At 45.4% G+C, this 22586-nt stretch overlaps 1 protein-coding gene across 1 annotated transcript; it reads left to right on the top strand.

Annotated features, from left to right (window-relative positions):
- Nucleotides 1-9299: 9299 nt before the first annotated feature.
- Nucleotides 9300-21798, top strand: htr2aa (5-hydroxytryptamine (serotonin) receptor 2A-a; the record flags this gene model as incomplete). Its single annotated transcript, XM_079731192.1, has 3 exons — nucleotides 9300-9738; nucleotides 16329-16529; nucleotides 20939-21798. 3 exons carry the CDS (start codon nucleotides 9300-9302, stop codon nucleotides 21796-21798), a joined length of 1500 nt encoding a protein of 499 aa, XP_079587318.1.
- Nucleotides 21799-22586: the final 788 nt, after the last annotated feature.

The raw sequence follows: 22586 nt of genomic DNA, 5'->3' as shown, positions 1-22586 counted from the left end.
AACTTATGGTACGATAAAGAGTGAATGGCAAGTAAAATCACAATTCCTGAAGCAAGCTAATTATTTTGTTTGATCTTGGTGGTGAGTCATGAATCATATATTATATATTGGTTAATTAGGGTGCATGTTTCTTTCCAGATGTGCCTGCATGTCTGTGTATGCAGGTTTGTGTGCGTGTGCGTGTGTGCATGTATGTGCATGGGTTTTACGTAATAGAGGTGAAACATTTATGGTCCCAGTGAGGCTGTAGGAGACACACAATGTAGGAACCTTTACTTAATGAAAACACCTAAACAGAAACAAAACTGCAAGAACAAGGAACTGACAAAACACTTCCGGTCGAAGTGTCTTTTTGCTTAGAAAGGGTTCTAACTTAGTGAAATGGCCCGGAGGTAAATTAGGAAGTGGCCACCATGATAAAAGCACTCGGTATCATGCTTTTCATGCTCACCGTCACAAAAGTTATTAAGAGCTGGTTGGCTTCTCTGTGAAGAGGAGGATGAACCACCATTCAATAATAGCCAGCATGAAACGATAAGAATGTACAGGGTGAATCTTATGATGAAGCACATCTATGATAAGATGCACTATTAGAAATCCATTTTCTGGAACTTAAATGAATCTCAGTAGTCCCATGTCCATAACATCCACCGTAATAAAAGTACACAGTCTAGTGGAAATGCATTTGGATGGTTAAAGCACCACAGTTATCTTTAACTTAGTCCTTAGACCATTAATTCTCCTTCACATCTTTCCTTGACCTCATGATGATTTCCATCAAGGTCAAGGTCAGGAGCAGGGCTAGGCAGGCCAGGAACAGTGTTAGGAAGGTCAGGAACAGTGCCAGGAAGGTCAGGAAAAGGGCTAGGAAGGTCAGGAACAGGGCTAGGAAGGTCAGGAATAGGGCTAGACAGGCAAGGAACAGGGCTAGAAAGATTAGGTACAGGGCTAGACAGGTCAGGAACACGGTTAGAAAGATCAGGAACAGGGCTACTAGGAAGGTCAGTAACGGGTCTAGGTAGGTCAGGAACAGGGCTAGGCAGGTCAGTAACAAGTCTAGGTATGTGAGGAACAGGACTATGGAGATCAGGAACAGGGCGGAGAACATCAGGAACAGGGCCAGGCAGGTAAGGAACAAGAACAGGTCTTACAGGGGCATCAATAGAGCTGGGTAGCCTGTAGCGCGGCTGGAGATCTGAAAAATGAGGGCTGCAATCCCCCCCATGATCCGGCCAAGGAGGGGGTCATGCTCTCAAAGGTTGCTGCCAGGAACGTGGATAATGGGGAAATCTCTGCAGGGTTTATTTTGTGGCCAGTCCCCTCTGTCAAGGCTGGCGCTGGGAGGAGAACCCAAATGCCTTCCGAGTTCCGACTCTGGTTAGGTAGGAAAGGAAGCTTTACTTTCTGAAAACACTAGGACAGAAACAAACCCAACAATTAAAAAAGGAATCGAGAAATTGTGGCAGAAACTTTGGAAGTTACAAGGAACATCACCCAGAAGTAATTTTGGCATATTGTGACTCATTGCTGAACACAAACAATAAATGCAGCAGCAATTATGCTACTTTTGTAAAGATAATGAGGAAAAGAGAAGACGCACACGTAAAAAACATTTTTAATTCCCATTCAAAATGAAGCCAGTATGATTCCCTTCCTATCATCAATCCCTTCCGCTAGTTGTGGCTAACAGCTAATTGCCTCAGCCTCCGGGTTCCGTACTTGTCTGACTAGCATGCTAGCTAGCATCTAGCAGCTTCAGCCCTGAGTCTCCGATAAGATCGGGATTTTGTTTATCCTCACAGCTACAGAATTAAGGAATAACATAAAGAACAGTTACAGTAATATATCCATATATTGTGTACACACACTCCATCTAGTGTGTGTGTGTGTGTGTGTGTGTGTGTGTGTGTGTGTGTGTGTGTGTGTGTGTGTGTGTGTGTGTGTGTGTGTGTGTGTGTGTGTGTGCGTGCGTGCTGTGTTGAGAGCCATCGTGAGTTAGGATCAGCGGAGAGACAGGTCAATCTGTCTCTATCATAGAGCATCAACCGCCGCGCACACACACACACACACACACACACACACACACACACACACACACACACACACACACACACACACACAGACACACACACACACATTCTGTATTACTAGGTTAAGTACAGTTGTTGCTCTTCGCCTGAGTAAATTGAGGTTCATGTGTTAATCTGTGAAGGGCTGGTTGACCAGGTGCTTTAATGAAGAACAAGCCAGGTTCCTCCTCATTCCTCCTCTAGAACCTGCCTGTTGTTCCCAAGGAAACAGTGGTCTTGGAACAACATGTGTGCAGCAGGAGGGAGGAGTGAGAGAGAAGAGAGACAGGGTTGGGGTGGGGGGAGGGGGGGGGGTGTGTCTAAAGCATTTTCATGCAGGGGATAATATAGGGATAGCCACACACACACACGCATACAGGGCTGATGAGTCAGACAGACTATTTTAAGCAGCGAGGAGAGGGAGAAAGACCACCTTTAAACAGGATTTAGGGCGAGAAGGAGAAATTATCAGTTGTCGTTGATCATTTAAACACTACCTGCTGATTGGTGCCGCTGGGCGTGTCTGTCTGAGTTAATACTGTGCTGGGATTGGCTAGATAAATGTATTAGGTTATTTCTAAGCGTTACACTCCACCAGTTGCCCTTCCAGCAGCCAGTAAACATCAATGGGAAGTATGACATCAGAGGGAGAGACACTCCGCTAGGCAGGGATGGATGTGGCGTCTCGCTAAGCCAGACGCTCATCTGCATAAAGTTCACTTCAATTACAATTAATGTAGATGAAGACGTCGAGGGCAAGTCCTTAGCATGATGCGAATGCTCATACCAGCTGTCACTCATAAACATGATAAACACGCTCCGTAGTGAGAAAAAAAAAATCCACTCAACATGACGACGCACTGTTAATTATCTCCCTCTGCTGTCAAGTGTTGTTTCAACCTTGTTACTGTAACCTTACGTCACAAAACATGATGAAAAATGATTTCTTGTAGGACAGTTAGAGGAATTGGATGTAACTGACTGATGATCATATGAAGACACACACTCAATGTGGCTACATTGGTAATGCAAATGCTCTCAAACAAAACATCTTTCAATTGGAGAGGGGAAGGGCGGTATCTCTAGGCTCAAAGATAATTAATACGAAGACCTTTTAAATAAACGAGAAGCGAAGTAAACAAGGTTACATCATTTGTTACGCTATTAGGAACCTTTTTTCACAAGAGTAAAATTGCAGTTACACAACATAACGTTGCATAACATCAAGTTAAATTCTATAACATAAAATAACATGACACAACCTACACTAACAAAACCTAATTTCATATAACATAGGCCTAATGTAACATCACGTAACATGACAGATAATGCAACTAACGTAACATGATGTGAAATAACATGCTGTAACAAAACAGTTACACACACAAACAAATCAAGAATCCCCAACCACCAACATCCATCCACTTCCTCTAAATCCGATGTTCAGATAATCCGATTCTAATAACCAATAATGAGAACGACCCAGCGGGCTACTTGAACAACGGAGGCTCTAGGATTATGTAATGATCTCAGTTTACTTTTGGATCAGACCACTCCACAACCAGGCTGCCCATAGAGAAGGGATTTAGAGACGAGAGAGAGATTAAGGAGAGAGAAGGGAAGAGTTGGATTGCTTCCACACTGTTCTCTTACAGCTTCAAGGACAGAACAGCTCCTAGCAGGGCGGTCTCCCTGTCAAACATCCCTAAACCCCAGCATTGAGGTATTGATCTCAAAGTGGTCCCGTGTTCCATGGTCCAAACTGATTCACGGTAAGTCAGACACAGGTCACTAAGGAGCAGGTAGGGGTCATGGGGCGTCATGCTCAAGGATGCCTGTGGAGACATTGGGAATCAAACCCAGAACCCTTCGGCTGGAGGTCAACCAGGCCTACCTACTCTATCCTGCGATATAATACCTTCCCCAGTGTCCATCTGGGGAAAAGATGGATGACCACATATGGCTCTGAGAACATTGCAGGCCATAAAAAGTGTGCAATGGCACCGTGAAATGTCTTGTGATCAGCTCCTGTGCTAATGGGGCTAACTGCTGGAGTCCTAAAACAACCTCAAAAACCCCACGGCTTAGAAAGAGCCGCTGGGTTTCTGCTGGCGGAAGCCTTTATTTAGAAAAAAGAAAGAATAGTATCCATGGTTCTGAATCAACAACCATGCAGTGTGTGTGTGAGTGTGTGTGGGTTTGTGTGTGTGTGCGTGCGTGTGTATGTTTGTGTGTGTGTGTGTGCGTTTGTGAGTGTGTTCCTGTGCATGTATGAGGTGTGAGAGTGTGCGTGTCTAAAGATATCAACTCCCATTCTATGAAATACGACATTATGACAAACTCACTAACCCCTACTCTCTCTCTCTCTCTTTCACTCTCCCTCTCTCTGTGTCTCCATCTCTCTCTCTCACTCTCTCACTCTCTCTTGCTGACTCTCTCTCCCTCTCTCTCTCCTTCTATCATTATCTCTCTCTCACATACTCTCTTGTTCTCTTACTTATTTTCTCAATGTTTTCCCTGTTCTGTCCTTCTTGCACTACTAATTTATATTCATGTAATTCCCTTTCTTCCTCTCTGGCGCAGACACACACACACACACACACACACACACACACACACGCACACACACATGCACACACACACAGCACACACACCCCCACACACACAGCACACACACACACACACACACACACACACACACACACACACACACACACACACACACACACACACACACACACACACACACACACACACACACACACACACACACACACACACAAAGACACTCCTGACCCATGTTCCCATCAGAGAGAGGTAAAGCCATCCATTAAAATCACACCTAGCTCAAAGGCACTGCGGTTCCTTTCCCCTCCAGATACTGAGATGTCACCACATGCAGGTACGGGGCTGTCCTTCACCTGACCCTGATCCTGGACCAGAGGTTTCTTATGCTATGGAGGGGGAGCGAAAAAGGGGCTGTTATCCAGTTGGAGGGTCATGGCCTGGCAATGCAGAAAAAAAACTCAAAACAAAAAGAGTTAGTGATTTCAAACTTTTCAGTGTGTGATTTGGTTTCAGGGACCCATTGAAATGTATTTGTCACCAATGAGGAACTTGTGCATCAGGAGTCACCTGTCAGCACGTGTAATACTCATGGCTGTATTTGTCCCCTGGTTTTTTTTTTATAAACAAGCTGGATTTTGATGCTTTTATATGCACTTCGATACCGGATTTATCTTTATCGTCATTTTTTTTTATTTGTGTCTCAAAATTGTTTTGCCTTAAAGAGAATATTAGTTGTAGTTATAAGTACTAGCGTTGAGAAGAAGCAGAATACTTCTCAATTATTCATATTTTTGCAAAGAATTGATTCATAAATCAATCAGGGCTTTAGCCTCGGACATCCAGGCCTATCGACGCCCATGGGATGAACCAGTGCTGCGTTTTCCTTTTTGTCCTGACACCTTGAATAAAAATCTCAGCCTTGCGAATCCACCCAGAGCTTTAAAAGCTGGCGGTGTGGTGGATTGGACAGATAAAAAACAGCCAGCGGAGTTGTTAATGTGTTAACTAGCCTCTGGGTAGTCCTCTGAGTAGGAACGCGTCAGGAACATGGCCGGTTACACCACAGAGGAGCACCGTCACCATTCTGGTCAGAAAACCTCCAAAGTGCCACCAGGAGGCCATCGTGGGCCTCGGGCCATAGCTCCTGGTGTAGATCAAGGATACCATCATAGGTAAAATAATCCTATTAAATTCTAGGTTTTTTTCCCCCAGAAGAGGAAGCCATTTGTCAGTGAGTGTTAATGAAGCGAACGACGGACTGAAGCAAGAGGAGAGTTATCGCATTTATAGTATAGAGATATTCATCCTGCATGTGGCTTAACATAACAGTATCCCCATGATGCTGTGATGTGAGTGGTGGTTTAAGGTTCAGTTAGCAGGGTTGAGCTGACCTACAGCCAAACCCTCCACACCCCTCTATCGATCGCCCTTTTCATGGATGATAAAACCGAGGAGAGAGAGAAAACCCGATGACTTTAATGAGGAGAAGTTGGGGGTTGGAATGATAAAGAAACGATGGGAGGAAGAGAGAGCAAGAGATAGAGAGCAAGAGGTAGCGTGAGATAGAGAGAGCGAGAGAGAGCGAAGGAGAGAGAGCCAGAGAGAAAAGAAGCGAGAGAGAGCCAGAGAGGGAGAATGAGAGAGAGAGATAAAGAGCTAGTGAGAGATAGAAAGAGACCGAGAGAGAGTAGTGATGGAGAGCAACCTAATCAACATGCAATAAAATAACTGCACACAAAGGACACGAGACACACGCAGGAAGTGAGGTCCGATGTTAAAAGATATTTTTCTAATTTAAAATACATGATAAATATGCCCAGGATTTCTGCACTGTAACACATAGCATTTACATACATGATGAGTCTGTGTTGGTGTGCGTGAGTAATTAGATATGCATTAGATTGGTCATTCAATTAGCTCAGAGATATTTCCATGATCATTTGGACTGTGAACAGAGAATGAGCCGCAGTTAACATAGAATACCAGGTAAATTAGTCTGTGAATGTGTACATTATATATGATATGAGAACGATTCCTGGGGGTCCTTCTAAGATCAGTTAGGCAGTGGATACTGAGACAGGTCATTAAGGGGCAGGTGGGCAGGTAGGGGTTAGACAGTGGATACAGAGACAGGTCATTAAGGGGCAGGTGGGCAGGTAGGGGTTAGACAGTTGATACAGAGACAGGTCATTTAGGGCCAGGTAGGGATAGACAGTGTCTGTAATTTAAATGTCATCATTAATATCCCCCGGATTTCTGCACTGTAACACAAAGCAAATCGCATACACATATGAGTGTGGGTTCGAGTGTGTGTCAAATACCTGAAATCCAATACAATTAGATATGCATTACATTGGGCATTCCATTAGCTGAGACATATTACCACAATCATTTAGACTGTTAGCAGAGAATTAGCCACAGTAAAGATAGAAATACCAGTTAAATTGTGTGAGGAAATAGGATATGTGTATTATTCATGAGGTGGGATCGGTTCTGGGGGTCCGTCTAAGAGGAGATAGAGCCTGCTCAGGAGCGACGTCTCTGAAGATATTCTCACTACTCGATCAGCCTCACTCTGGAATATGAGTGAGTGAGCATAGGCGTACATTTCTGGGAGACGCAGGGGATATGTCCCTCTTCATATTTGAAGATGTGCAGTAAATAAAAACACGAAAGAGGCATCTGACTTTTATGTCGAAAAAAGGCTCTAACTTTCCTCAAACTCATATACGCAACCATGCCTCCAACAGGGGCAGGTTTATTTTGTTCGGCACTTTTTTTGGGAGCAATTTTGCTCCCAAAACATCCACACGCACAACCACACACACAATTATCGAAACAAAAGACACAAGACAACATAAGTTGAAATCGTGCTCATGTTGACTGAGCAGGGAAAATATTGGATCAACAGGAGAATACATGTTTGAAAGCCATACAGAATGCCTGACTGCATGATATTCTATTATGTATATTTAATTGGCACTTGGTGCCTGAATTTTGTGTTTTCTTATCCATAAATACAGACATTTCATGATAATAATAGGATGCAGAAAAGGTACAAATTGGAGCAGACAAATTCACCTGAATGCAGGAAATTGCGCGTCTGAAGCTTCAAACGCTAAATCTCCTTAATGTGTCCTCACAAATTATCCAGCGAAACCTGTTGTGTGTTAGAATGTGTGTGTGAGAGAGAGCGTGAGAGACAGAAAGACAGAGAGACAGAGAGAGAGAGAGAGAGAGAGAGACAGAGAGAGAGAGAGAGAGACAGAGAGAGACAGAGAGAGAGAGAGAGAGAGAGAGAGAGAGAGAGATCAAGGAGGTAATAACAGTTTTAGAACTTGTTTAGATTTGGCACTGGACCTTAAAACTTCGAAAAAAGTAAAACGTAGACAAAAGAATATGAGAACTGACGTGCGCGTGCGAGAGATAAACAGATATAAGAATTGAAAGAGAGAGAGAGAGAGAGAGAGAGAGAGAGAGAGAGAGAGAGAGAGAGAGAGAGAGAAAAAGAGAGAGGGCATGGCTGAATGTGTCAGACTACATCGTGCGTAACCGGAGCCAGACGCGTGAGCGTCCAGGCGACTGTCAGGGTCGGGATGAGCGACTTGAGACCAGACAGCTGGAACTGGACGTCAAACAATTGATGGACTTCATGAATGTCTCGCGGTGTTTCGGTTCCCTGACGGACAACGAGATATAAGGCACTGTTTGATGCTTTATGTTGGATTACGGACCTATTGACCGATCAACGACCACCGTGAGAACCAATGAACACCGAAGGTTTTCACCAGGGACATTTACAAAGATACATATTGAAATGCTTTTTTTTAATATCGAGAGCAATCTAGTCTTTTTTTTTAGGAGTACCGAAGGAATAACATACTGAACTGCACTCGGCGTAGCACTGTGTGTGTGTGTGTGTGTGTGTGTGTGTGTGTGTGTGTGTGTGTGTGTGTGTGTGTGTGTGTGTGTTTGCGCGCGCTAGTTTAAGCACCTGTATTTTGGGGTACACGGGAAGAAAGGAGAGAGAGAGAGAGAGAGAGAGAGAGAGAGAGAGAGAGAGAGAGAGGCGAGAGTGAGAGAGAGATAATTGCGTGTGATGGCAGCGTGATGACCAAGCCGTCATAATCCATCAGGTCCGTCATCAATCTCTTATCAGAAGTGCGTGGCTTTGGAGAAACACCTGAGGATACTAGGATACTTTTAACGCACAAGTACATGCGCACGGACTGTGACACCCGACGGGGTCACCAACTTTATCATAAGAAACTGCATTGAAGAAAATTCTAAGCCAGGCCATCAGACAACTCTCATGGATTATAAACTCTCAAGGAAACATGAAGAACCTTCTGGAATATCGACTCATATCATCCATATGTATACTTTATAACGTTAATAACCCTTCCTGCTGTGGTGGGGACCAACTTTATTCTTAGAACCCTTTCAATTATACCTTCACACAAAAAGAGGATTCTTTTTTATATTACATCTTCAAAAAAATGGGAGATCTGTTGCTACTGTTGAGCTTCTTGACTGACTGTCTGACTGTCTGACCATCTGTCTGACTGACTGTCAGTCGGCCTCTCTGTCTGTCTGTCTGTCTGTCTGTCTGTCTGTCTGTCTGTCTGCCTGTCTGATTGTGAGCGTCTCTGAGTTGATACCATGCCCACTCCCCGAGGGGGTAATCTCTCCGAGCTGGCGTCCACGGCGGTCAGAGCCACCGCCGTGTTCCCCCCCTGGCCTCGGCCGGGCTATGAACTCCCCGCCCGCCGCCAGAACCTCAGCGGCCTCGCGTGCGTCGGGGCCGAGGTGGACGCTACACGCGGCGGGAACTGGAGCCATTTTGCCGCTGCAGCGGCCTGCCCCTCGCCCTCGTCGTCACGGGCGACGGAGGCGGAGGAGGTGGAGAAGAACTGGGCAGCGCTGCTGATCGTGGCGGTCGTCGCGGTTACGGTGACGGGCAACATCCTGGTCATCCTGGCCGTGTCCCTGGAGAGGAAGCTGCACAACGCCACCAACTACTTCCTGGCGTCCCTCGCCGTCGCCGACATGCTGCTGGGGTTGCTGGTCATGCCCGTCTCCATGGTGACCGTCCTGTACGGTAAGCCTCATCCACCGTGTGACGTCGTCATGCAGTTTCCCAATAATCTGGAGACGATCATGTGACGTATTACATCATGATAACCAGGTCCGTGTTGCTGGTGACACAAGCGTATCCGTCACTTCTCAACACGTTCAAAGATACCACACATTGGTCCTTTTCTTAAGCGGCCTTCTTGTACAAATACCCACTTGCCCAATACCTCCTTGTCCTTGCATGTCATTCAGTGGGGAATATTATAGGGGGCAAAGCTTGAAATCGGAAACCTGCCACGTTTCTCCGAAGTCCCACCACAGTCCCGTCCCATCCACTGAGAAGATTTGGCCTGATATGAGTTCAACTATTACGTAGCTAATAGTTGTCCGAGCATTCCTTGATCTAAAAAAGCATCCCGACCACTAGCACAGTCCTTGGTTTGGTGGTTCAAATCAATCATTCCAGGATGTTGGGGATGAAATAGAAACAGGGAAATCGATAACAATGCAGCCCAAGGGAACGCCCAGTAAAAAGTTGAGGACTGGATAGCCCATGAGAGATGATGGATCGATGCTCATGTTTGTACTTTAAATTACACATTCGTTATTTTGAAGTGTTTTTAATGATAAAAACATTGCACAATAGGACCCCTTTAAAGGCCGTATCTAACGGAAGGTGTGAGGCATAAAGCCGGAGGTTGTGGTGGGACAAAGCCTTACAAAACTTCCAAAAAGTACACCACAGCCGCAACAAGCAGCCAATAACAACCACCTGTAAACAAACTAACTTTCAATCTCTATGGTATACGTGACTATTGACGATAAGCCAATGTGTTCCGGGAAAGATGTATCGTAATGACAATAAAAGATTATGAACCAATTATAAAACATTATTTAAATTGTTACTTATCAATTCAAAAGGCATTTGTATGCGTTCTCCTTGCAACTAGAGATTCCCTTCCTTCCCTTCCTCTCTCTAACGAAAAGGTGTTGAGGTGGTTCGCATTTGATACTGAGGCCATGGCAATCTCCTGACTTCTTTGATGTGTAGATTCCTTCAGCTGTTTTGCATCTTTGCAGACATGCCTGTCCACTTCCACCCCATAGTTTACTGAAGGCCTCTCCCTCCATGGCTGAGAACGTGTCGTCTCTTATTATTTTGCTTCATTTTTGTTTTGCCCAATCTGTAGGCGTGAAATTGGATATGAACAGCGAACACAAACTCGGCTAGCAAGGCTCGTAAACAGTGAAATAGGGTCTGTAAAGGTTTTAAATAAACACTCTGTAGAAGTATATATATATGTATCTGGAAGCCTTCTTTACAGGATCTCTTCAGTAGAAAATCACCAAAACGAAACATGAAGCAAGATGTTTCATGCTTTCAGCTTTTGGTTCCCCCAAAAGAGATATGCTCTAACAAAGGAGCACTGCTGGATCTAAGATTGGACTGTAAGTGACCCATTTGGGACTTATAGGAGAGCTAATCTTTCCTTTTTTGGGAACTTTAAATGTTTCATTTGTGAGTTCTCCATATTAACAGACAGTCGTAAGAGACGGGGTGTGTTTGTGTGTTTATGTGTATGTGTGTGTTTGTGTGTGTATGTTTACATGTGTGTGTGAGAGAAACCACTGGAGGGACGGTCTCTCACTTTAACAGCCCCATGTCTTTTCTGTCTCTCTTGTCCCACTCTCTCTTCTGCTCTCGCTCCACCTATCTATTCATTTCCCTCACTATTTCACTGTTTCTCTCTCTCTCTTTCTTTGTCTCATACTTATACACTCAAAGACACACACACACACACACACACACACACACACACAACACACACACACACACACAAACACAACACACACACACACACACACACACACACGATACACAACACCCACAAATAACAACACCTACACACATACAAGCGCAGTGAGCGTTCCAATTGCGGTAGTTAATTAGGAAGCATTTCTTTATTTTGGTCGTTCTGAAGGTTTTGGAATATACTTATTATATTGTGTAATGGTTTGGAGCAGTTGAACACAACATAACATGTCTTCTCTGGATATTCTTGGAGGCAGTTTTGTTTCATTTCAAGTAATGTTGATTATAATGATCTTATAGGAATGCTCATTTAGTTATGGTAATGATGCTGAGGGTATGGCGATGGGTTTTTTACGGAAATGGGGTTGTAGTTATGGAGTTTTTTCAATGGTGATGGGAGCGTGAAGTAACACTATGTTAAAATATTAACTATTAGGTTGTTATTTAATTATACATTGTACATCCACAAGGTATTGTGTTTTTCTTCTGTAACTTAACATTTCTGTGTAGCACTGCTAGCCGTTAGCCAATAGTTGCTAAGTGTTAACCTTTAACTGTTCTAGGCTCTGGAGACTCTACCTACCATCTCAATTGATTTTATGTTTTGCTTTCTTCAAATGGTTCTCTTGATAACTCCCTCTTTCTCTCTCGTTTACCCCTCTCTAATACCAATGTGTCTGTGTATCTCTAACTCTCTCTCTCTCTCTCTCTCTCTCTCTCTCTCTCTATATATATATATATATATATATATATATATATATTTCTGTCTCTCTCTCTTTGGACCACATTCTATCTGTTTCCCTCTCCTAGAGAACCATATTAAAGTGTCGTATTCAAATCCATTGGGACTCAAGAAGCGGGTATCTGTTCTCATTATGTGAAAAACGTGTTTCTCTGAGTCTCATCAGACTTTCAGGTCAGCCATTTTAACGTGATTCAGGTGCTTTTGTCTGTGAGCCTTATCTAATTTAAACATTATACAAAATTATACAATATAGGGTTAGATACAAAATTCAATGAATTACATAATGTTTTCATTGGTGCGTGTTATAAAGCATATTCTCTGCGGGTTTTTGTTGGAGATTAACATCTCCAGCGTGGAGATATCAGAGGAGAACCCTTCTGAGCTGAGGTCGCATCCCCCTGCTGTGATAGATCAATCTTAACTCCTCCTATGATGAGAGGGGAGGAGGAGCAGGTGAAGGAATGGAGAGGAAGAGGAAGAGGAGAAGACAGGGAAAGGTGCAGGGAGACGCAGAGGATATGAGGAGGAGGAGAGGGAGGAGGAGCGGGATGAGGAGTCGAATGAGGAGGGATTAAACATAGGAAACGATCGAACAATAGTGTGGTTTTTGAACTCGAGAGAGGGGAGGGGAGGGTGGAGGTTAAGCAAGGGCAGCATTGGATTTAATGACCAAGGATAACAGATTTAAGTGTCTCTTTCTCTCTCCTCGGCACTTCTTTCCTCCACTGGTAATTTTTTAATCAGAGCAGAGAGGCAGAAGGTATAGGAACAACGGCAGATTCTGAGCACAAAGGACCTGTATCCGCAAGTATGACCACCGTTTAACATGCAATAATAGCACTCCTAGATATTAATAATAATAAAAATCCAATCCTATTTTCCAAAACAACCTTTAATGGTTCGCGTCTTATTATTCAACATTAGTTTGTTTACAACAGAGCAGAATAAATTACAAAAGAGCGTACAATAAAAGATAGAATCAAATAGAATAGAACAGAAGAGTGTGGAACAACATAGAGCCCTTTTACACCTGCATTCACATTTGTTTTTGTCCCATCGTTTTTGGCCAAATCAGATTTTGGCAAAGCCCATACAAATCCAGGTGTAAGTTAAATGTGTTCTAGTGACATCCAATTGACATCTGATTGCCAAAAACATGTTAATGCCAAGTTGAAAGGTACTCATAAAACAGAATAGAATAGTATAGAACTACATAGAGTCCAGCAAAATATAATCTCAAAGAAAAGTTTAGAACAAAGTATCACAACATTTAATAAAAAGAGCACAATATATAGAGAAGAGCAGAATATGTAAGGCAGAATCCATTACTTGAGGTCTCGTTATATAAAATAATGAACAAAGGGGTTTTGAATTACATTAATGTCCAACAACGGTCCACAGAGACTGTTTTATTCCACTTATACCACAGTTACTGGCAATGATTAAATATAAATTACCTTAATCTCTGATGTTATGGGTTTTTGGTTATTGACTTAATCAGCTGAAATTAAATTATTCTTCAGTGGCACTTTGAGCAGATTGGTTTTTTTGCGTTGTCGAGGGAACATCTGGTTGATAGTTCTATTTGACCATTGTTAATACTGTTGAATTTGAAGCACATATATTTGGAACTGTTAAAAGACATTTAATAGAGTAGAATAGAATAGAAAAGGTTATAATATGACTAAATTAACTAAAAACTAAAAAGTAGAAGAGTAGAAAAGACCACAGAAACCTTGGTCAGACTGTTAAAAGAACAAGAGTATTAATGCTTTTGAAGTGGGTTATTGTGATGAAATGCCATTTATTACCTGTCTATTACCGGTGAGCTATTCAGATTATGTGGTGATTTACGGCATCACTAAAATGCACAGTGGCAGCTGACGATTACCACGACAATGAGAATCACAGTGGACACGTCACCAGGGATGTTGTTACCGTAGCAATGTAAACTCAGAGTCCTTGCATGACCAGGAGAGATGGAGAGTGGGGGAGAGAGCGAAAGAGAGCTGTGAGGGAAAGGAGGACCTATAGAGAGGGATTGAGAGGGACAGCCAAGAAGAGAGAGACATTGAGAGAGAGAGAGAGAGAGAGAGAGAGAAAGATTGACAGAAAGAGGGAGAGAAAGAGAGATTGTGCGAGAGAGAGAGGAAGGAGGTCTCAGGCTTTATCCGAAGCAGATCGCTGACCATCCATCCCAGCATGCAACTGGTTTTATTCGAATGAGGAACTACATGGGGAGGAGAGGGCTTCCTCTGAGCCTGGGGAATAGGTAGAGGTGGATACACGATGAAGAGGAGGAAGGAGGCAGAAGAAGAGGTAAACAAGAGGGACCATGGGGCTTTGAATGAGTTCACTGGTGGCCATGGTAACCAAGGGCATCAGCGGTGATGACTCACCATCTACCTATCGGGAGAGATCTGGTTGACGCCCTATGGAATGATGTGGGGGGAGACAATAGGTTGTAAACCAAAAACATATATTACCTGAAGACGCAAATTAGATCCTAACTGAATGAATGAAACATTTATGGGAGAGGAGAAAGGGAGAGGAGAGAAGAGAGGAGAGGAAGGAGACGAGGGGAGAGGAGAGAGAAGAAAGGGAGAGGAGAAGGGGAGAGGAGAGATCTCAGGCTGGAGAAGGATGTAGAGAACCTTCTCTCTCTTTATGTCCACCTACTTGGATCCTAACTGAATGAATGAAACATTTATTGGTCTCGTATAACAAATGTAAAATCACAATTCTTCCTTCCTCTTGACACCTGCAATGAACCAACTGTGAGGGGAGAGAGGAGTGGAAGGATGGAGGAGAGAGTGGAGAGGGGAGAGAGGAGAGGAGAGAAGGAAGAGAGGAGAGAGCGGAGGGAGAAGAGTGGAGAGGGGAGAGAAGGGAGAGGAGAGAGTAGAGGGGAGAGGGGAGAGAGAGGAGACGAGAGCAGAAAGGGAGAGGAACGGAGGAGATGAGAGAGTGGAGAGAGGAGAGGGTAGAGGGGAGAGAGGAGAGGTGAGAGGGGAGAGAGAAGAGGAGAGAGAAGAGGAAGGAGAGGAGAGAGCAGAAAGGGAGGGAGAGTGCAGAGGGGAAAGGGGAGAACAGAGATCTCAGGGTGAAGAAGGATGGAGAGAACCTGACGCATCCAGGAACATTTCTGTTATTTGCATTCTTCTGGCTTTCAACTTGTTCTTCTCACTCTTTATGTCAAACTTACTTGTTCAACCCTCAGGTTGGAGAAGGTCTAATTATATGTGATTTATGTATAACGTCAAGGTAGCTTTCCTCATACCTCCAAACCCTAAGTCATTCCACCTGCCCCTAACCTCTCCCCTCTCCTCTCTTTTCTCTCATCTCTCCTCTCCCCTCTCTTCTCCCTCTCCTCTTCTCTCCCCTCTCTCCTTTCTCCTCTCCCCTCCCCTCTTTTCTTTCTCCTCTCTCCTCTCCCATCTCTCCTCTCTCCTCTCTCCTCCTCCCTCTAATCTCTCTCCTTTGCCCTCTCTCCTCTATCATTTCTCCTCTCTCCGGCCTTTCCACTCCCCTCACTCCTCTCTCCTCTCTCCTCTCTCTTCTCTCCCCTCTCTCCTCTCTCCCCTCTCCTGTCCCCTCTCTCCTCTCTCCCCTCTCTCCTCACTCCTCTCTCCTCTCCCCTCTCTCCTCTCTCCTCTCTTCTCTCCCCTCTCTCCCCTCTCCTGTCCCCTCTCCTCTCTCCTCTCTCCTCACTCCTCTCTCCTCACTCCTCTCTCCTCTCCCCTCTCTCCTCTCTCCCCTCTCTCCTCACTCCTCTCTCCTCTCCCCTCTCTCCTCTCTCCTCTCCCCTCTCTCCTCTCTCCGCACTCCTCTCCCCTCTCTCCTCTCTCCTCTCTCCCCTCTCTCCTCTCTCCTCTCCCCTTTCTCCGCACTCCTGTCCCCTCTCTCCTCTCTCCTCTCTCCCCTCTCTCCTCACTCCTCTCTCCTCTCCCCTCTCTCCTCTCTCCTCTCTCCTCCCCCCTCTCTCCGCACTCCTCTCCCCTCTGTCCTCTCCCCTCTCTCCTCTCTCCTCCACCTCTGCCCCTCCTCTGGTCCACAGACTACTGGTGGCCCCTGCCCGCTGACTTGTGTCCAGTGTGGATCTATCTGGACGTGTTGTTCTCCACCGCCTCCATCATGCACCTGTGTGCCATCTCCCTGGACCGCTACATCGCCATCCACAACCCCCTGCACCACAGCCGCTCCAACTCCCGTGCCAAGGCCCGCATCAAGATCCTGGCCGTGTGGACCATCTCTGCTGGTGAGCACGCCACCGGAAGACACTGACATGACTTACACTTTACACGCGGTAAATGTACTGTGCCGTAACACAAAACCTGCATACTTTAAATCTTGAGAAGAGGACAAAATGAAACTGATTCGTCACGGGAAATGTAACATCTCCACTTAGCTCGTGCAGAGTTCTCACAGCAGGCTGCAAATATGTTTCTGCTTGAACCCCGTTGTGTGATTTGTCTGACGCAAATATTTCCTGCACTCTTTTAAGACTGATCAACTCGTCTATTTGGCAGCTCCTTAAAAAAAACTGTATGCCTACATTTTTCTTTTATCTTAATATTGTTGTTGTCGTTGCAAAAGCAAAGAATTCTGCTTCTATTGCGGGAAAGCCGGAGCAGCGATGCTGAATGCAGTGCTTTTGTTAAAACATCCCCCTTGAGGCCCATCATGCTGTTGTATTTTAACTCTCATTAGATGTTAACATCAAAGACGTCTCCGCGTCGGTCCAGACGTGTGTGGAACACCAAGCTATTTCAGGTCTATTATGGGTGACACAGCACAGCCTTTATTAATGATGAATCAGCTGCTATGCAAATGCCGTTTTGGATGCTGTAATAAGAATATTCTCTGGGTTACCCAGGAGAGACATGTTTCATTCTTGGGAACAAAAAAGCTGAGCAGTGAAATATGAATGACTAGAACTCACTCATTTGAAACCAATGTTTATAGCACATACATACACATATGTGCACTCTAAGGATGTCTGTGTTAATGTGGGTGGATATCACCTAGCTAAACAGACGGGAGTCCTGTGCCAGGAAATAGTCTGATTTCATATTCCCAAGATGCATCTCAGGACACTGCAGGACCCTTCTGCAGCCAGTGACACACACATCAACATGCACCAATACACACAATGCTGTGTTACTTTCTGAGTGTGGGGCTGAGAGAGAGAGAGAGAGAGAGAGAGGGAGAGAGAGAGAGAGAGAGAGAGAGAGAGAGAGAGAGAGAGAAGAGAGAGAGAGAGAGAGAGAGAGAGAGAGGGGGAAAAAGAACTCTTGATACACACACACACGCACACACACTCATTTGTCCTCATTGAGCATCAAATAAATTCCTGCACTCGAAGGCGGGGACTGGGATTTTTTAGATTAATTAACTCATGCTATCCTCTGAAGTGTGAAGTAATTTAGGATCAGGCCGCCCCACAGCCAGAGAGACAGACAGGCAGACAAACCCTGGTTTAATTCAAGCAAAACAAATGGCCATTGGAGTAAAGACGTAAAGAGAGGTTTTCTCATCATTCATAATTGGATCATACATACAGCTGAACATGCAGGTAACAAACATTATTATGATTATATCATTATATATTAAATTATTATTTCTCATCTTTTGTTGATTCAAATACTTTCTTTGAAAGAGAGAGAGATTGTGTGTTAGTGTGTGTGTGTGTGTGTGTGTGTGACAGAGAGAAAAGTATAGGGAGAGAGAGAGGGATAGAGAGAGAGAGAGAGAGAGAGAGAGAGAGAGAGAGAGAGAGAGAGAGAGAGAGAGAGAGAGAGAGAGAGAGAGAGAGAGAGAGAGAGAGAGATTGAGAGAGAGAGAGTAAAGTCAGAGTTAGGATACTAAAGCTTAGCGGGCTGGCATAAAACTCCTCCGCTTTAGTGCTACAATCAGAAATGTGACAGTTATGCTAATTTGGATTTTCATAAATAACAATGGTTTCTCTCTGCTTAAGGTTATATATGCATACATTCAGTTTGAGTTACCTACTTTCACTCTTCTTTTATCACACAGCTCTAGATAAAGTGAGTCGAATAGAAGGAAAACCAGAATCAAATACTGAATGGAAACACACAACCTTGGTTTCGCATGAATATGGTGTTGTACTGTGAGCAACCTTTCTCTCTCTCTCCGTCACACGTACACACACGCACCCACACACACGTACATACTCACACCGCACTTATACACATAGACACACTAAAGCATTTTTTTCAGTCAATCACACACACTCAAGCACACACACACACACACACACACACAAAAACATATACCGTATATACTCTCTCTCTCTCATTCTCTCTCTCTCTCTCTCTCTCTCTCTCTCTCTCGCCCGTACTGACATTTCCATATTCAGACAAGATGATGGTGGACAACAAGACTTGCTTTAAGCCAGGTTTAGACATTCTCTCTCCTGTGTCTTGGGTGCTGTGAGTATGCTAATCTAGAGGTCCTGGTCCCCAAAGCAACCTTCTTATTTTGTGATGAACTCTCCCACAGCCCAAACGTCTTCAGTAGGATAAAACCTCCGTTGTAAGATGGAAGTGGAGCTGCTACCGTCCAATGGCTACACAATTGGCCTTGGGGCAAGAACCATTTGCACCGATTTGTGGTGAAATCGTTGGTAGGAGTGTTATAAGAACGTCTCACATTGACTGAAATCCTTAGGGATTTTCTGTGAGGTAAGGTAAGCTATAGGTGTGCACACAATAACAAGTGGTCTACACTTTTGGGTGGCCAAAGACAAGTGTGATTACTCTGAATGAAATCTAAAATAAGTTCTTTGTAAAAAAATACGTTAACATTATATTGTTTGTTTATATTGTCCGATAAATATCTGACATCATCAGAGGAGTATCTGTTTGTCTGTATGTAAGTTTGCTATCTTCTTCACACTTGGCGGGTGTATTGATGAGGATCAGAGGAAAAGAGTGCGGTGTCAAGTGTGAGGTTGAGCGATGCGAGCGGTTCTCGAGAAAGCTGCGAGCAGCCGTGGCGGAGGCAGAGAGTGATTGGTCTGCTTTGAACAGGCCCGTTTCCCCCCCCCTTCGCCTTAGCAAGGGGCCTCATGCCACTGCTGACCCTACTGAGTACTATGTGTTTTCTGATTTCCACTAAGGAGGTGCACTCAAATATTTTTTTCTAGGAACGAAGCCTCTGCAGGCCTGGGGCGGAATGCTCCTTATCTAGAACGTATTTGGGCCGTCAAGTATGCACCGTCACATAACAACACGAACCCTGCACTCACTTACCAACAGGTGGGATCAAGCATGTTTACGCACCGTTCAGAAAAATGTCCTGTGCTTATGATGTCTTGCTCCCTTGACACACGACACCCCCTGCTCCACAGAGGGAGACAGAGGGGAGGAGGAAGAGGGAGACAGAGGAAGAGGAGAGGAGGATGAGGAATAAGAGATAGAGAGGACAGGAAGTCCTCTTTCCCGCCGTTCTTCCTCGCTCCATCTCCCTCTGTTTCTCTGTCTCTCTGTCTCTCTAGCTCCACTTTCTTATTGCTAAATGGTATGAGCCAGAAACCAGAGTTGTAGGAAGGAGATGCTATCTTTTTTCCATTATAAATGCCTGCCGTCCCGACCCCGCCTGGTGAGATGGTATGTGTGTGTGTGTGTGTGTGTGTGTGTGTGTGTGTGTGTGTGTGTGTGTGTGTGTGTGTGTGTGTGTGTGCGTCGTACGTCTGTGCCTGTGTGTGTTCTCCCCGTACTGTGTGTCCAGGGATTTTTGAGGGTCACGCATAAACTGCTGTCGTCGTGGTTACATGGAGGCTGTAGGAACGGTCCAGACGGCAGTCCTAACCACAGCAAACGACCCAACAACACAACAGCAGAGATATTTTAACAGAAATGAAAATGTATAGACAAGGAGGACTTCAATGATTAGAAACAAAGCAGGAAGCTTCAAAGCACCATATTGGCCTTTGTGCGCTGCAGTGTTTGCAGGGTTCTCAATAAAGTGCTGCCTGCGATTGGTCATCAATACTATGGGAATGATTGTGTCTCGTCTCAACGCAACATACATCATGAAACAAACAGCACATCGCAGTGTATTGTACCCTGTCTAAATCATTGTGTTCAACACCACATCGACAGGCTATGCAAATACAGAATTTTTACATTTTGTGTGAGGTGCATCCAGAATACAGGTGAAAACAGGTGATACAACCAAAAAGATCCACACATAGTATAAGTAAGTAAAAAAAAAAATGTTAACATACAAAACTAGTCAGATGTAAAATTGGTCCAGTGAAATGTTATTATAAATCTCTTTATCCTGGTTGATTATGGTTCTGTGGTCCAGCTCTCTATTCTGGTTAATTATGTTCTGGTTCGGTGGTCCATCTCTCTATCCTGGCTAATCTACATCTAGGTTCTCTGGTCCATCTCTCTATTCTGGTTAATCTACATCTTGGTTCTGTGGTCCATCTCTCTATCCTGGTTAACTATGTTCTGTGCCTGTGGTCCATCTCTCTATCCTGGTTAACTATGTTCTGTGCCTGTGGTCCATCTCTCTATCCTGGTTAACTATGTTCTGTGCCTGTGGTCCATCCCTCTATCCTTGTTAACTATATTCTGGTTGATCAGGTCCATTTCTCTGGTTCATGTCTCTGTTGGTTCTGCTGGCTCTCTGCAGGGATCTCAATGCCCATCCCAGTGCTGGGTTTGCGGGACCACTCCAAGGTCTTCAAGGACGGCAGCTGCCAGCTGACAGACGACAGCTTCGTCCTGATCGGCTCCTTCGTGGCGTTCTTTGTGCCCCTCACCATCATGGTGGTCACCTACGCCCTGACCATCCGGGCTCTGCAGAACGAGGCCACGCTCTGCCTGGACCACCTGGTGCCCCGCCCCAAGTGGAGCACCACCCTCACCCTGGGCTTCCTGCCCCAGCCCGCCATGACCACCGACAAGACCTTCCGACGCTCGCTGAGCCGCAAGGCCAGCGCGGTGAGCGCCGGCGGGGGAGCAGGCGTTCGAGGGAGCGTGTCCGGGGGTCCGCCTTTCGGGCTGCGCACCATCCAGTCCATCAACAACGAGCAGAAGGCCTCCAAGGTGCTGGGCGTGGTGTTCTTCCTCTTCGTGGTCATGTGGTGCCCCTTCTTCATCACCAACGTGCTGGCGGTGGTGTGTGACCCGGCGCTCTGCGAGCCCGCCGTCCTGGGGCGTCTGCTGAACGTCTTCGTGTGGATCGGCTACCTGTCGTCGGCCGTCAACCCGCTGGTGTACACGCTGTTCAACAACACGTACCGCGCCGCCTTCTACCGCTACGTCCGCTGCCGCTACCGCGCCCAGAAGAAGCCCCTGCAGCAGATCCTGGTCAACACCATCCCCCCGCTGGTGTACGGCTCCACCCAGCTGGGGGACCTCAGGGGGCTGCGCAACGGCGTGGTGGCGCACCCCGGGGGCGGGGCCAGGGACTGCTCGTTACCCGGGCTGGCGGAGGACAAACCGTGGTCCGACAAGGGCCGGAGAGACAGGGACGAGAGCTGTGTGTGACAGACATGCTCCTTGTATCATTGCTCCAACGCTAGCTCATCTGGTTCTGCGGCTGGGATCAGGGGGGGGGGCCCTAATGGAACAGGTTCACGGGGGGTTGGAAGGGAGTCAGGAGCACTCCTGAGGACCTTCCGATGAGCCAGTGCATGTTAATGTGACACAGCCAGTGGTTTATAGATAAAGGAGGAAGAAAATCCCGAAACCACCTGGGATTCAGTGAAACAGACCAAGAGATTACGAAAAATGTTCAACATCCGTCACAGATGAAGAAAACCTCCATGCGTGTCGACCTAAGAAGCCTCCGCCTTCCCCTCCTGCAATTCCTCTGCCGCAGCCCCTCTCCATTATAACTCTGCTATGACTCAACATCCCATAATCCGGTGGGATCAGGAGGGATTTAGGGCGCGGAGGGTACTGCCACATCGCAGGGAGCGGATAGTATTTGGGATAGTATAACCTTCCTGAAAAGACCTAACTATGTGAACATGCGTTTGTTGTGGCGCAAAGCTAGACATGTGTATCAGTAATGTGTTTGATCTGTATGTGTGTTTTGTAATGGAAAAGATAGGATTGGGTTTTCGGCTGACAGGATAAGTATCTGGCGGGGGAGATTAATACTTGATTCTTCATCCTCACCTCATCCTCCCACAGACACTGGAAGATAACAAGATTTGATGTGGTGCAAATGGCAAAGAACAAACGAAACAAACCCTTCACATGTCATGAGAAGCATGTTGATGAATGTTCTCCAAACCTAGTCATCAGCACTACTAGATACAGTGTGGATG

The sequence above is a fragment of the Pollachius pollachius genome, assembly GCF_949987615.1.
Source record: "Pollachius pollachius genome assembly, chromosome: 3".
In the NCBI taxonomy this organism is placed as follows: domain Eukaryota; kingdom Metazoa; phylum Chordata; class Actinopteri; order Gadiformes; family Gadidae; genus Pollachius; species Pollachius pollachius.
Note: the sequence above shows the minus strand (reverse complement) of the source record. Positions and strands in the feature narration are given on the sequence as shown.